This window comes from Tupaia chinensis, unplaced genomic scaffold (assembly GCF_000334495.1).
Source record: "Tupaia chinensis unplaced genomic scaffold, TupChi_1.0 Scaffold000429_1, whole genome shotgun sequence".
Taxonomy (NCBI): domain Eukaryota; kingdom Metazoa; phylum Chordata; class Mammalia; order Scandentia; family Tupaiidae; genus Tupaia; species Tupaia belangeri.
In genome coordinates, this window is record NW_006159934.1 from 472,685 (window position 1) to 485,050 (window position 12,366).

General features: G+C 47.1%; 1 protein-coding gene across 1 annotated transcript in view; it reads right to left on the reverse strand.

Moving 5' to 3' along the window:
- The window catches only part of BCL7B (BAF chromatin remodeling complex subunit BCL7B), a gene marked incomplete at its 5' end in the record, with an annotated part of 28,447 nt that extends 24,442 nt beyond the window's left edge, over nt 1–4,005 (reverse strand). Inside the window, 1 exon segment of the mRNA XM_006154968.2 lies at nt 3,959–4,005. Within this exon segment, the coding sequence (XP_006155030.2) occupies nt 3,959–4,005 (47 nt within the window).
- Nucleotides 4,006–12,366: the final 8,361 nt, after the last annotated feature.

Below are 12,366 nucleotides of genomic sequence, written 5' to 3' on the forward strand. Positions count from 1 at the left end.
AGAACTAAACACAGGAAGTGGCTTTGTCACAGATCTGAAACAATTTCTGAAAGTTTCCAGTCTGAATTTGAAGTTTAAAAAAAGCTAAATAGAAGCCAGACAATGGTGCAGCAATAAAATACACACTCTGCAAGGCTGACCCTTGGGAAGGTTGTGAGTTCTCATCTGGAGATCTCCCTGAGTACACAGGCATATGTCCGAGTCAAGGGCTGGCTGGAATATAGAATATCCCTGTTAGGTTTACTGTCTCCCACCTCTTCTCCCTCATGGAAAAAAAATAAATTAAAAAATATACATATATAGGGACCATCAGTTAGCGTAATGGCTATGTTGCTGGACTCCCATGTAGTTGACTGCGGTTCGCATCCTGGACCCGGTGGCTTAAAACTCATGCTAGGCGCATGTGCATGCATGCCTAAGATCCCAAGAGGAGAATGGAAGAGAAGGGATTGCGGCGTGGCAATCCCCCCTGGGGAGTGATTTCTCACTTTCTGTATCTCTCTCTCTCTTTCTGGCGAGTGCATGCACCCTATAGCAAAAACTTCTCCTAAAAAAGAAAAATTAAATTAAATTAAAAATTAAAAAAAAAAAAAAATCCTGGACCTGGCAGCTTGCTTTCTCACTTTCCTCTCTCTCTCTCCCCCTCCAGCTCTCTCTCTGGTGAGTGTATGTGCCCTATAGCAAATTAAATAATAATAATAATAAATTTTAAAAATTAAAAAAAAGAACAAAAATATAGTCTGGGGAAATTGGAGTTAATTCCTGAATAGTCCACACTATTTTTCAATCATTCAATGAGGGAACCAGCAGTTAGTGTAATGGCTATGTCACTGGGCTCCCACGTAGTCGACCGTGGTTTGTGTCCCGGACCTGGTGGCTTAAAACTCACGCCGGGCACGTGTGCGTGCGTGCCCAAGATCCCGAGAGGAGAATGGAGGAGAAGGGATTGCGGCATGGCCATCCCCCCTGGGGGGTGATTTCTTGCTTTCTGTCTCTCTGTCTCTCTCTGTCTGTCTGGCGAGCGTACGCGCCCTATAGCGAAAAAAACCTCTCCAATCATTCAATGAATGAGCTTGGTTTTTTTGAGGAGAGGTTTTTGCTATAGGGCACGTGCGCTTGCCAGAAAGGCATACAGAGAGACAGAAAGCGAGAAGTCACCCCCCCAGGAGGGATGGCACACACATGCACGCGGCATGAGTTTAAGCCACCGGGTCCGGGACTAGAACCACAGTTGGCTATATTGGAATCCAGCGACGTAGCCATTATGCCATCTGCTAGTGCCCTCCCCCCACCAAAAAAAAAGAGCTTGTGCTAGGCTTCAAGGACATAAGGAACAAGATACACATCTCTACCCTTACAGAGTTAGCATTCAGCTGGAAAGACATCAATTCTACAATTAGTCACTTAATCATTAGGATTAACCTCATCAAATGATCATTTTTGTCAGTTAGTCAACTACAGATAATGTCTTATGGGTCAAAAACTACTACAAATGTGGAAAGCTCTACAGAGGGTACCTAGCATAGACTGAGTATCTTGAAAGGTGACCCTGAGGAAGCAACTTCTGAGCTGAGCTAGCTGAGCTAGGAGTTAACTAGGCAAGGATGAAAGAAGGGGAGAAGGACAGTGCCAGACAGCAGGAACAGCAATGTGGCTCCAACTGAAAGATCACAGACAAGTGAGGCAGAAAGAACTTCATTTGGTCTTTACCTTAAAAGGAAGAAGAGGCCACTGGAGCATTGTTTTCTAAGCAGAGGGTACTAAAAGATGTTTACTTTAGGGGCCAGCAGATGGTGTGGTGGTTAAGGGCGCTGGACTCTCACATGGCCAATCATGGTTCAAGTCCCAGACATAGTGGCTTGCTTTCTCATTTTCCCTCTCTCTCCTCTCTCACATTCTGTACCTCTTTGTTTAAATTTAAATAAATAAAGTTAAATAATTATTTTTTAAAAGTTCACTTTAAAAAGGTTACTCTTGTATTTAGAAGTGAGAAAAATGAAGTCACAAGGTGCACTGTGCTGAATGGACTGAGAAATGAGCAAGAGCAGAAACAGGGAGACCACAGGAAGTTTCCAGGTGAGAGAGGGTGGTCCTCTGGCTTGGACTGCTGGTGTAAGGGGGTGGGGGTGGGGGGGTTCAGAGATGATGAAGTGAAAACAGGTTTATCAGTCTTCGATTTCACCAAAACAGGTGGATTAGACGTGGAGGGGAGAACCGTGGATTATTTGATTAGTATTTACACACACTCTACACTTTTTTTTTTTTTTTTTTTGAGAGATTTTTGCTATAGGGTGCGTGCGCTCACCAGACAGAGACAGACAGAGACAGAAAGTGAGAAATCACCCCCAGGGGTGATAGCCACGCCGCAATCCCTTCTCCATTCTCCTCTCAGGAACGCACGCACATGCACCTGGCACGAGTTTTAAGCCACCAGGTCCGCGACTCAAACCGCAGTCGACTACGTGGGAGTCCAGAGACATAGCCATTACGCTAACTGCTAGTCCCTTAACTTTTTTTTTTAAGAGAGATTTTTGCTATAGGGCATGTGCACTCACTGGAGAGACAGAGATAGAAAGTGAGAGATTACACACACACACACACACACACACACAGGGGCTGCAACCCCTTCTCCACTCTCCTTTCAGGATCTTGGGCACACACGCACGTGCACCCAGCATGAGTTTTAGGCCTCCTGTCAGGATTCGAACCATGGTAGACTATGTGGGAGTCCAGTGACACAAACAGTACACCATCTGCTGGTCCCGACTCTTCAAAAGCGCTTAGATATTTTAAAAAGGGGCAGGGGCCTAGCTACAGAAGTGCAGCCTTTTGCATGATACTCTAGGAGAGACCCAAGGTATGGATCCTGGGGAGACCTTAACATGCCAGAGTGTGTCTGCAATTCTGGATGGCAGGAAGGCTGTGGGAGACTGGCAGCATGGCAAGGCACTGTGGAGGGTACCTGTCTGTCTCTCACGGAAAAAAATAAACAAAAAACAACGAGGCTGTCCTGTAGCCTAGTGCCAATCCTGCCGGCAGCTTCGGAAACACACTAGCAAGAGCGCATGTGTACCTAAAATCCCAACAGGACCAAGAAACGGAAAAGGGAACACAGTGTGACCACACCCCATGGGGGTGGGGGTTACTTTCTCTCTGGCACGCACGGGGCCCTTTAGGTACAATTAAAAAAAAAAGAACTTCCGTCCAGTGGGGAAATGGACAAATAAACACAAAATCCGGGGTGCTGTTACCCTTAAAGAGGGTAGTAGATCAGGGGCGGGAGGGTTTGGGGAAGGCTTCCCGGCTTTTAAACAGTAATGAACTAAAGGGCTCAAGGTGTTAGCTTCTAGTTTAACGTGATGTTGCACTGGAATTACTGAAACAAAACAGGCGCCTCCTTCCAGACTTCTCTAACAAACCCTAAAGCTCGGAGAGAAACGCCTGCGAAGGTCGGGCTTGTGGGCCGAACATTCAGGGGTATAGGAGTTTTCACTCGATGACCTCGCTGGCTCCCCACGACAAGATTTACCGAGAAATGCTCATTAAACTTCAACGACTTAATATATAGAGCGTTCAGTCTGACGGACTGAGACCTCTCGATGATGCGCTGCCATGGGACAGTTGGGAAACGCGCGAGAGACAGCAACACAAGACTAAGGAGGCCGGGTGCGCAGCCCCAGTTCCACGGACCTAAGCGCCGGCACCAAAGCAGGAAGCCAGCAGCCCCTCCCAGCGGCGCGCGGCCGCAGCAGGTGGGAGGGCCCGCGAGCCGGGCGGCCCGCTGATTGGCCAGGCCTGTGCGCCCTCTGACCTCACGCCGACGCCAGCGCACCCTCCTCCCGCCTTCTCCTGCCCCCTCCCCCAGCGTCGGCCGGTCGGCTCCCACCCTGCCGCCAGTCGGGGGCTCTTCTGGGCCTGGGCCCGACCCTCGCTAGCGCCCTGGGCTTTGGACCCTCACCATTTCCGCACTTTCTCGATGGCCGCCATCACCTTCTTGATGTCGTCCCTCCGTGCGCGCGTGCGCGAGGAAGCGCGCGCACTCGCCCGCCCCTTGGGGCTTGAAGTCTCCTCGCGCCTGCGCACCGCGCCCCAGGCGTCCCTCCCGAGTGCCTTGGGAGTCCCCTGGGCCCCTAGTGGGCTGGGGTGCGCGGCTAGGCGGCTGCACGTGCTTCGCGCGGGACCAGGTGCGAGGCGCTGCCAGCGGGGACCTTTCCCAAAGGATTTGGAGGTCAGCGTCTTGTTGTACTGGCCTGCGTTGCTGCTACCATGTATGTTTTATGAAGACCCTAGTAGAGCTGAGGTTCCACACCATGCAGTGCTGCTGCCTCTCCCATCCTGCACCCTGGCCTTCACTCACTTGTACCCTGCCTGGATACTTCATCTCTTCACCCAGTGAACAAACTATTTAACTCTTTAAACGTCCAGTTCAAATCCCAGGCTTCCCAGTTATTCCAGAGTTTCACCTAGAACAGCACTCTTATTCCACTGCCTCGTAATTCAGCAATTGTTGATTAAGTTATACATTGTATAAGACTGTACCAAACGCTGAGTCCGTAATGTGTTTTTGCTTTCAAAGGGCTTCCAGTTGAGTAGATCATACAGACCGCAAAACAAGGATTTAAAATGCCACGTGGGGGACCAGCAGATAGTATAATGGTTATGTCGTTGGACTCCCAAGTAGTCCACTGCGGGTCGAATCCCAGACCCAGAGGCTTAATTAAAGCTCAGGCTGGGCGCATGTGTGTGTGCGTGCCCAAGATCCCAAGAAGAGAAGGGATTGCTGTGTGACCATTCCCCCCCCCCCCCCGTGGGGGGGCAACTTTTTGTTTTCTCTCGCTTTGTCTCTCCTGTGAGCACATGTACCTTATAGCAAAAACTAAATTAATTAAACTAAATGCCATATGATAAATACTAGGCTAACAGAAGTACAAGGTACAATGACAGCCCTAATGTAGGAAAAGTAACCTTGAAGCTGACCTCTGAAAATACAGTAGATGCTGGGGACCAGCAGTTCGCGTAATGGCTATGTCGCTGGACTCCCACGTAGTCCATATGGTTCGTGTCCCGGACCCGGTGGCTTAAAACTCATGCTGGGCGCATGTGCGTGTGTGCCCGGGATCCCGAGAGGAGAATGGAGGTGAAGGGATTGCGGCGTGACTATCCCCCCTGGGGGGGTGATTTCTTGCTTTCTGTCTTTATGTCTCTGTCTGGCGAGCACACGCACCCTATAGTGAAAACCTCTCAAAAAAAAAAAAAATACAGTAGATGCTATCACTCTAAGACCTAACTGTCCACAGACACTGTCTAATACATGTGTGAATGTTGAGTCTTCGTGCAGCTCTTTTTCTTTGCCTCTGCACACACACAGGCAGGCATTTACTGGTGTTTATGCAGAGGGATCCTGTAGCAGCTGTTTCAGGAGACTTGAGAAGCAGGTTGGTGGGTGCCCTCACTTCCACGGAAACACCCTTCTGTGCGCCCTCAAAGAAGTGCCTAGCTAACCGTAGCTTGACACAACTCTGATTATGCCTTTCACGATCCACCAACACCAGAGCTTCTAAGCACATTGTGGTCCTGCTGTTGAGAGGACCAGGAATAGCTTCTGTTCGACTGAGAAGTGGGAGAGCTGCACCAGAATGTGGAAGGAAAGGATGATTCTGGAAATATCAAGATCAAAGGTGGTACATCTGTTTCTCAAGCCAAAATGATCTAAAAGAGCCCAACCCAGGCACTGCCTGAGTATTTGCCATATGCCCTACAGCCATGGACACTGTGGGTGGCACAGAGATGAGTAAGGTGCACTCTCTGACCTAGAGGCAAAGATAAGGGAAGAATAGGAAAATAAAATACAGGCAGAACATAGTGCTATGAGAGAGACCAGCTCTCCAGACTTCTCCAGATCTGTTCATGGGTCCCCCGGTCCAGACACAGAGCCCCAGACACCTGAGTATTCTCTTAACCCTTGTCCAAGTCCTAGCTAACCTCACCCCTGAGGTTTCTCTTGCGCTTTTTAAAATTATTGCCAGCGGGTGTGTGCACTAGCTAGAGAGAGGGAGGCAGAGAGAGAAGGAGAAAGCACCTCCCAGTGGTACAAAACCAAGCTCCAATTCCTTAATTTCTCCATTCTGTTAGGATGTGGGGCATGCATGCACACGTGCCTAGCATGTTTTTCAAGCTGTAGTCAGCCATGTGGGATCCTGTGCCCTTAACCTTTAGGCTATGGGGCCAGCCCCGCCACATACACCCACACACGGAAGTTTGTCATCAGTTGCTGCTTTTCTACTGCATAGCCCACAGCTCCTCTCATCTACACTAGCCTCCTGCACCCATCCTTCCTCCAGTCCATTCTGTCAGTCATTTTTCTCAGGCCATCCACTGCCCCAAAGTCCCAGAGATTCCTGTTCCTTCCCATACTTGTCCCTAGACTTACACCCACCTAAACTCCCTCTCCTCAGAGTGATCAGAGTGAGCACCTACCAACTATTCTTCATGGACTACGCAAATGCCCCTTTAAAAAAAAAAGTCACACCTCAAGTTCCCCAGATGAAAAGCCCAGCTAGATGCTGAGGACGATGTAGAGAAAACCAGCCCAAACCTCGGGCAACTTGCATTCAAGGCCATGGCGTCCCTTCTCATTTAAGTGTGAAAGCCACAGTGGCCTAATGCCAGGCAGTCCCCACAGATTCTGTTCTCACCTTCTATGACTCTATCCTTTGCTGTCTCTGCGCCAACTACACTCACTACCTCACTCATCTAAAAATGCCCAGTCAAGCTCCTGCAGGGGCTTTGCACATCAGTTCCTTCCACCAGGAACAGCTCCTCCAACCCATATCCATATATTTGCCTGGTTCACTCCCTTAGCTCCTTCACGTCTTTACTCAAAATGTTGTCTTCTCAATGCAGCCCTCCCTGGCCACTAAGACTGCAATATTCATATCCCCAAACATTCTTTCTCCAATTTTTTTACAAAACTTTTTTTGGGGGGTGGGGATTAATTTTTGTTATATGGTACGTGTGCCCTCTGGAAAGAGATACAGAGAGGGGAGGTGAGAAAATACCTCCTAGGAAGGATGGCCACACCACAATTCCTTCTCTATTTTCTTATACTGCACACATACATACTGGGCATGTTTTCAAGCTGATGGGTCTAGGACTCAAGCCTCATAGTTGGCCGCGTGGAACCCAGTTGCCTTAGCCACCATGCCACTGCCTGGCACATCTAGAACATTCTTCTTAACTAATTTTTTTTTTTTGGAGAGATTTTTGCTATAGGATGCATGCACTTGCTGGAAAGACAGAAAGTGAGAAGTTACCCTCCTAGGGTTGATGCCATGCCGCAATCCCTTCTCCTGCATTCTTCTCTTGGGATTTTGTGCACGCATGTACACGCGCTGGGTCTGGAACTCGAATCAAAGTCAAATACATGGAAGTCCAGCAATGTAACCATTACACCATCTGCTGGTTCCATAACTTCAGTATTTTACTTATCCATCTTACTTATTATCTCTCAGCATCTTCATGAAAGTGGCAACATGGTCCATTTGCTTTGTTCACTGATTATTCAGAGCCTACATCCAGTAGGTGAGCACTAAATATTTATTGAATGAATTAATACCCAACTTTGATGCTCTTCACTTCCACGAAGTCTTCTCCAGTTCATCTCAAGCAGAAAAAAGGACACTTCCCTTCTGTGCACCCCCCACCCCCCACCCCGGAGGACTCTCAACATTCTGCACCATACGCTGTTCTTCCCTCAGAGGCAGGAATTTCCAGGACAGGAAGATACAAAGCCACCAGGTGGTGTGGTGGTTAAAGTGCTGGACACTCCCACATGGCTGACCACAGTTCAAGTCCTGGGCCTGGAAGCTTGCTTTCTCACTTTCCCTCTCTCTCTCTGTCTCTCTCTCTCTCTCTCTGCTCAAATTAAAGTAAAATGAATGAATAAAAATTTTTTTAAACTATTAAAAAAAAAAGAGAAGATACAAAGCCACAACACTGAGTAGACATTAGCATGTGCTCTTGAAGATCACATGATGGATGCCAGCAGGTGGTGTGGTGGTTTGGGAGCACTGGACTAGTGCCGGACCTGATGGCTTGCTTTCTCTTTCTTCACTCTCTCTCTGTCCCTCTCTGGTCAAATTAAATAAATAATACGTAAAGTTAAATAATAAAATTATTATTTTTTAAAAAGATCACATGATGTATTCCTGCTTAATCGTAGTCTGAAATTCTTTTGTTGTTGTTATAAGGTGCACGTGCATGCCAGAGAGAAGGAAAGTGAGAAAGTATTGCCTGATGGAGATGGCCATGTGGCAAGCCCTTCTCCCCCATTCTTCTTTCAGGATTTTGGGCATGTACACACATGTGGAATGTCTTTCAAGCCACTGGGTCCAGGGCTTAAACTACATTAGTTGGCCATGTAGGACCTAGCTGCCTTAACCACCATGTCACCGACTGGCTCTGAAATTCTTTTACTTCTTCATTTGCTCTTTACTATCTGCTAAAATGTCAGTCTCACAAGAGCAGAGGCCCCATTGTTATGTTCACCATTACATCCACAAGGCCTTCATATAGGCTTGGCCTAGAGGAAGTACTCAAAAATAGAGTTATTAAATAGAGCCAGCTCTGTGGCATAGTGGTTAAGGGAGTTGGTCAACCACATGCTCTGAATCCCAGCCCCACAAGCTTGAAAACATGCCAGGTACATGCCCAAGATCCTGACAGGATGAAAAAATGGTGTAGAAGGCATTGCAGCATGACTACACCCCATTGGCAGGTGCTTTCTCCCTGCCCCCTTCTCTCTCCTAGCACATTCACCCTCTGGCAAAAAGAAAAAAGTTACAGAACAACTTTTCATAGCCAACTATGAATGAATGAATGAATGAATGAACACTGTTTTTCCTCACAGGTTCTCTTTCATATCAGCTGTTTTCTCCCTTTCTGCCGTGTACATGTATCTTTAAATCATCCCACATTTTTTCCCTTTATGAGAGAGGGAGACAGATAGAGATAGGTATCCCTGACAGGGTCTTGCTGTATCACAATCCTCCTGCCAGGATTCCAGGCAGGCACTACTGCATCTGGTCTGTTCAGATTGACCTGGAACCAAACCCAGGTCTCCCATGTGACCTCCCACCTCCCTGGCAGTGATGCTACCTGTGTGCCACCAGGGCTGGACACCACATCTCATTTTCTTTTATTTTTTTAAAAAAATTATTTATTTTAATTTCATTTATTATTTTTCAATTTCACCAGAGAGAGATAGGGAGAGAAAGGGAAAGTGAGAAAGCAAGTCACCAGGTCCAGGACTCAAACACAGTTGGCCATGTAAGAATACAGCACCTTTGGGGCCAGCAGTTAGCATAATGGCTATGTCGCTGGACTCCCATGTAGGCGACCGTGGTTTGCGTCCTGGACCCGGTGGCTTAAAACTCACGCTGGGCACGTGTGCGTGCGTACCCAAGATCCCCAGAGGAGAATGGAGAAGTGATTGCGGCATGGCCATCCCCCCTAGGGAGTGATTTCTCGCTTTCTATCTCTCTGTCTCTATCTGTCTGTCTGGCAAGCGCACATACCCTATAGCAAAAACCAAAAAGAATCCAGCACCTTTAACCACCACGCCACCTGACGGGCCCCCCCCCCATCCATTGGGAAAATCCCAGTTCCTTTCCCAACCAGCACACATACCTGCCTCAGGCCCATCACACCTTTGATTAACATGTTTCTTTTCAAATCCTTTCAGTGGCTCCTTGTTGCCCAATTCAAGCTCCTATCCTAGCATTACAGGCCACACAGGGCTCCAATCATGATCTCAGTCATGGGGGAAAGAATGCTAGGGGACAGAAACCCTGGGTCAACACTCCAGCTCAGATATTTTCTCATCTGTGGCTTTCGTAGGTCACCTAACCGTTTTTTGTTTGTTAGTTTGTTTGTTTTCCCGCTACAGGACGCGTGTGCTCACCAGAGAGATAGAAAGTGAGAAATCACCCCCCTGGGGGATGGCCAGGCAGCAATCCCTTCTCCTCTATTCTCCTCTCGGGATCTTGGGTATGCACACACACAAGCCTGGCATGAGTTTAAGCCACCAGGTCCGGAACTCAAACCACAGTCGACCACATGGGAGTCCAGAGACATAGCCATTCCAATAACTGCTGGTCCCTCTATTTGTATTCTTACCTTGGCCTTACAAATGTTGGGATGGGCCTGGTGGATAAAGGTATGTACTTTTAGTACCAGACAGGTCTGAATTTTAAAATCTGGGCATACCATTTGCTGGTATGTACCTTGGGCAATCAACTTGGGACTTTAATTTACTGATGTTAATACACTTTCAGTAGCAAGTAAGAGTATCCTGACTCAAACTATTCATAAGCAGGAACTTCTTGGCTTTCAAATCCAGTGGTGCAAACTTGAAGCACTGTCTGGATTCATTACTCAACAATATCACCAGCAGATGGTCTCCTGACATCTTTCGGTTGATTTCCTGTTAGCTTCATTCTCAGTCATGACTACACGTAGTAACATACTTACATCCCACTTACTAAGCAATTTCAACAAAGGAATTAAAAATAGGGAACTGGGGGGGATGGGACCAGCAGGTGATGTAATGGTTATGTCACTGGACTTCCACATAGTAGATCGTGGTTCGAGTCCTGGACCCAGAAGCTTAAAAGTCACACTGGGCACATGTGTGCATGCACCCAAGATCCCAAGAGAAGACTGGAAGAGAGGAGACTGTGGTGCAGCCATCCCACCTGGGAGGTGATTCTCGCTTTCTATCTCTCAGTAACCAATTCCACATTATTTTCTAGAATGTGGCCAATTTGAGGCAGTGTCAGGTCTATCTAGTACTAAATGAAATAATCCACCACCCTGGCAATTCATCAGTGTGAGAGCTCAAAGAATTCAGACAAATGGAATTAACTTACAAGTTTATTTTAGTACAAAATTTTTTTTGAAAATTCATGCAGGTTTTTTTTCCCCACAAATGGTATTTTCCATGAACTTTTTGAGGATTCTCATAGCGTCTGCTTCCTATTTACCCCCTGTAATCTCCAACTGTAGAAAAATCCTTTTTTTAATCATTTAACTATTTCAGTTTTTTATTTACTTCAATTTTGACCAGAGAGGGACAGAGCAAGAGAAAGAGAGAAAGCAAGCCGCCAAATCCAGGACTTAAACCACAGTTGGCCATGTGAGAGTCCAGGGCCCTTAGCCACCATGCCACCTGATGGCCCCTGAAATATCTTTAAAAAAAAAGGGGGGGGGGAACCAGCAGTTGGCATAATGGCTATGTCGCTGGACTTCCATGCAGTTGACTGTGGTTCAAGTCCTGGATCTGGCGGCTTAAACTCATGCCTGGCGTGTGTGCATGTATGCCCAAGATCCCGAGAGGAGAGTGGAGGAGAAGGGATTGCAGCATGGCCATCCCCCCTGGGGGGGTGATTTCTTGCTTTCTGTCTCTGTCTTTCTCTGTCTTTCTGGCAAGCACACATGCCCTATAGCAAAAACCTCTGGGAAAAATAAAAAAATCTTTTAAGTAAGTTTTACCTTGAAAACTGAAAATTGACCAGGATTATCAGTAGGCCTTTAACTGTGCACTTAAGTTATTTTTTCAATTTTTGACAACTGATAAAAATAGGCCATCTAATTTTTTTGTCTGTTGTTTTTGCTATAGGGCATATGAGCTTGCTAGAGAGAAAATGAGAGAGAAAATGAGAAATCACCTCCTAGAGGGGATGGCCATGCTACAATCCCTTCTCCATTTTTCTCTTGGGACTTTGGGCACAAATGTATATGTGCCCAGTATGTTTTTCAAGTAACCAGGTCACGATTTGAACTGTAGTCAGCCATGTGGGATCCAGGCACCTTAACCACCACACTACTTTGTTGGCCCCCACCATTTTTATTTCCCCAACTCTTTCCTTTTTTTAATTTGCTATATGGTACGTGTGCTTACTGGAGGGTTGGGAGAGAAAGCACCCTCCAGGGAGATGACCACTTTGCAACCCCTTTTCCTCTCAGGATTTTGGACACACAAGCACACGTGCCCAGCATGTATTCATTTTTTCAAAAATAATTATTTAATTTTGTCATTATTATTTTTAAATTTGCTACAGGGCACATGCACTCACCAGAGAGATAGGGAAAGTGAAAAAGCAAGCCACCAGGTCTGGGACTCAAATTGCGGTTGGCCATGTGGGAATCTAGTGCCCTAACCATCCACTGTGTCTCCTGCTGGACCCTCCTAATGTGTTTTTCTTTTTAAATTTGCTAGAGAGAGAGAGACAGAGAAAAAGAGAAGGAAAGTGAGAAAACAAGCCACTCGGTCCAGGACTTGAACTGTGGTTAACCAACTTGGGCCCG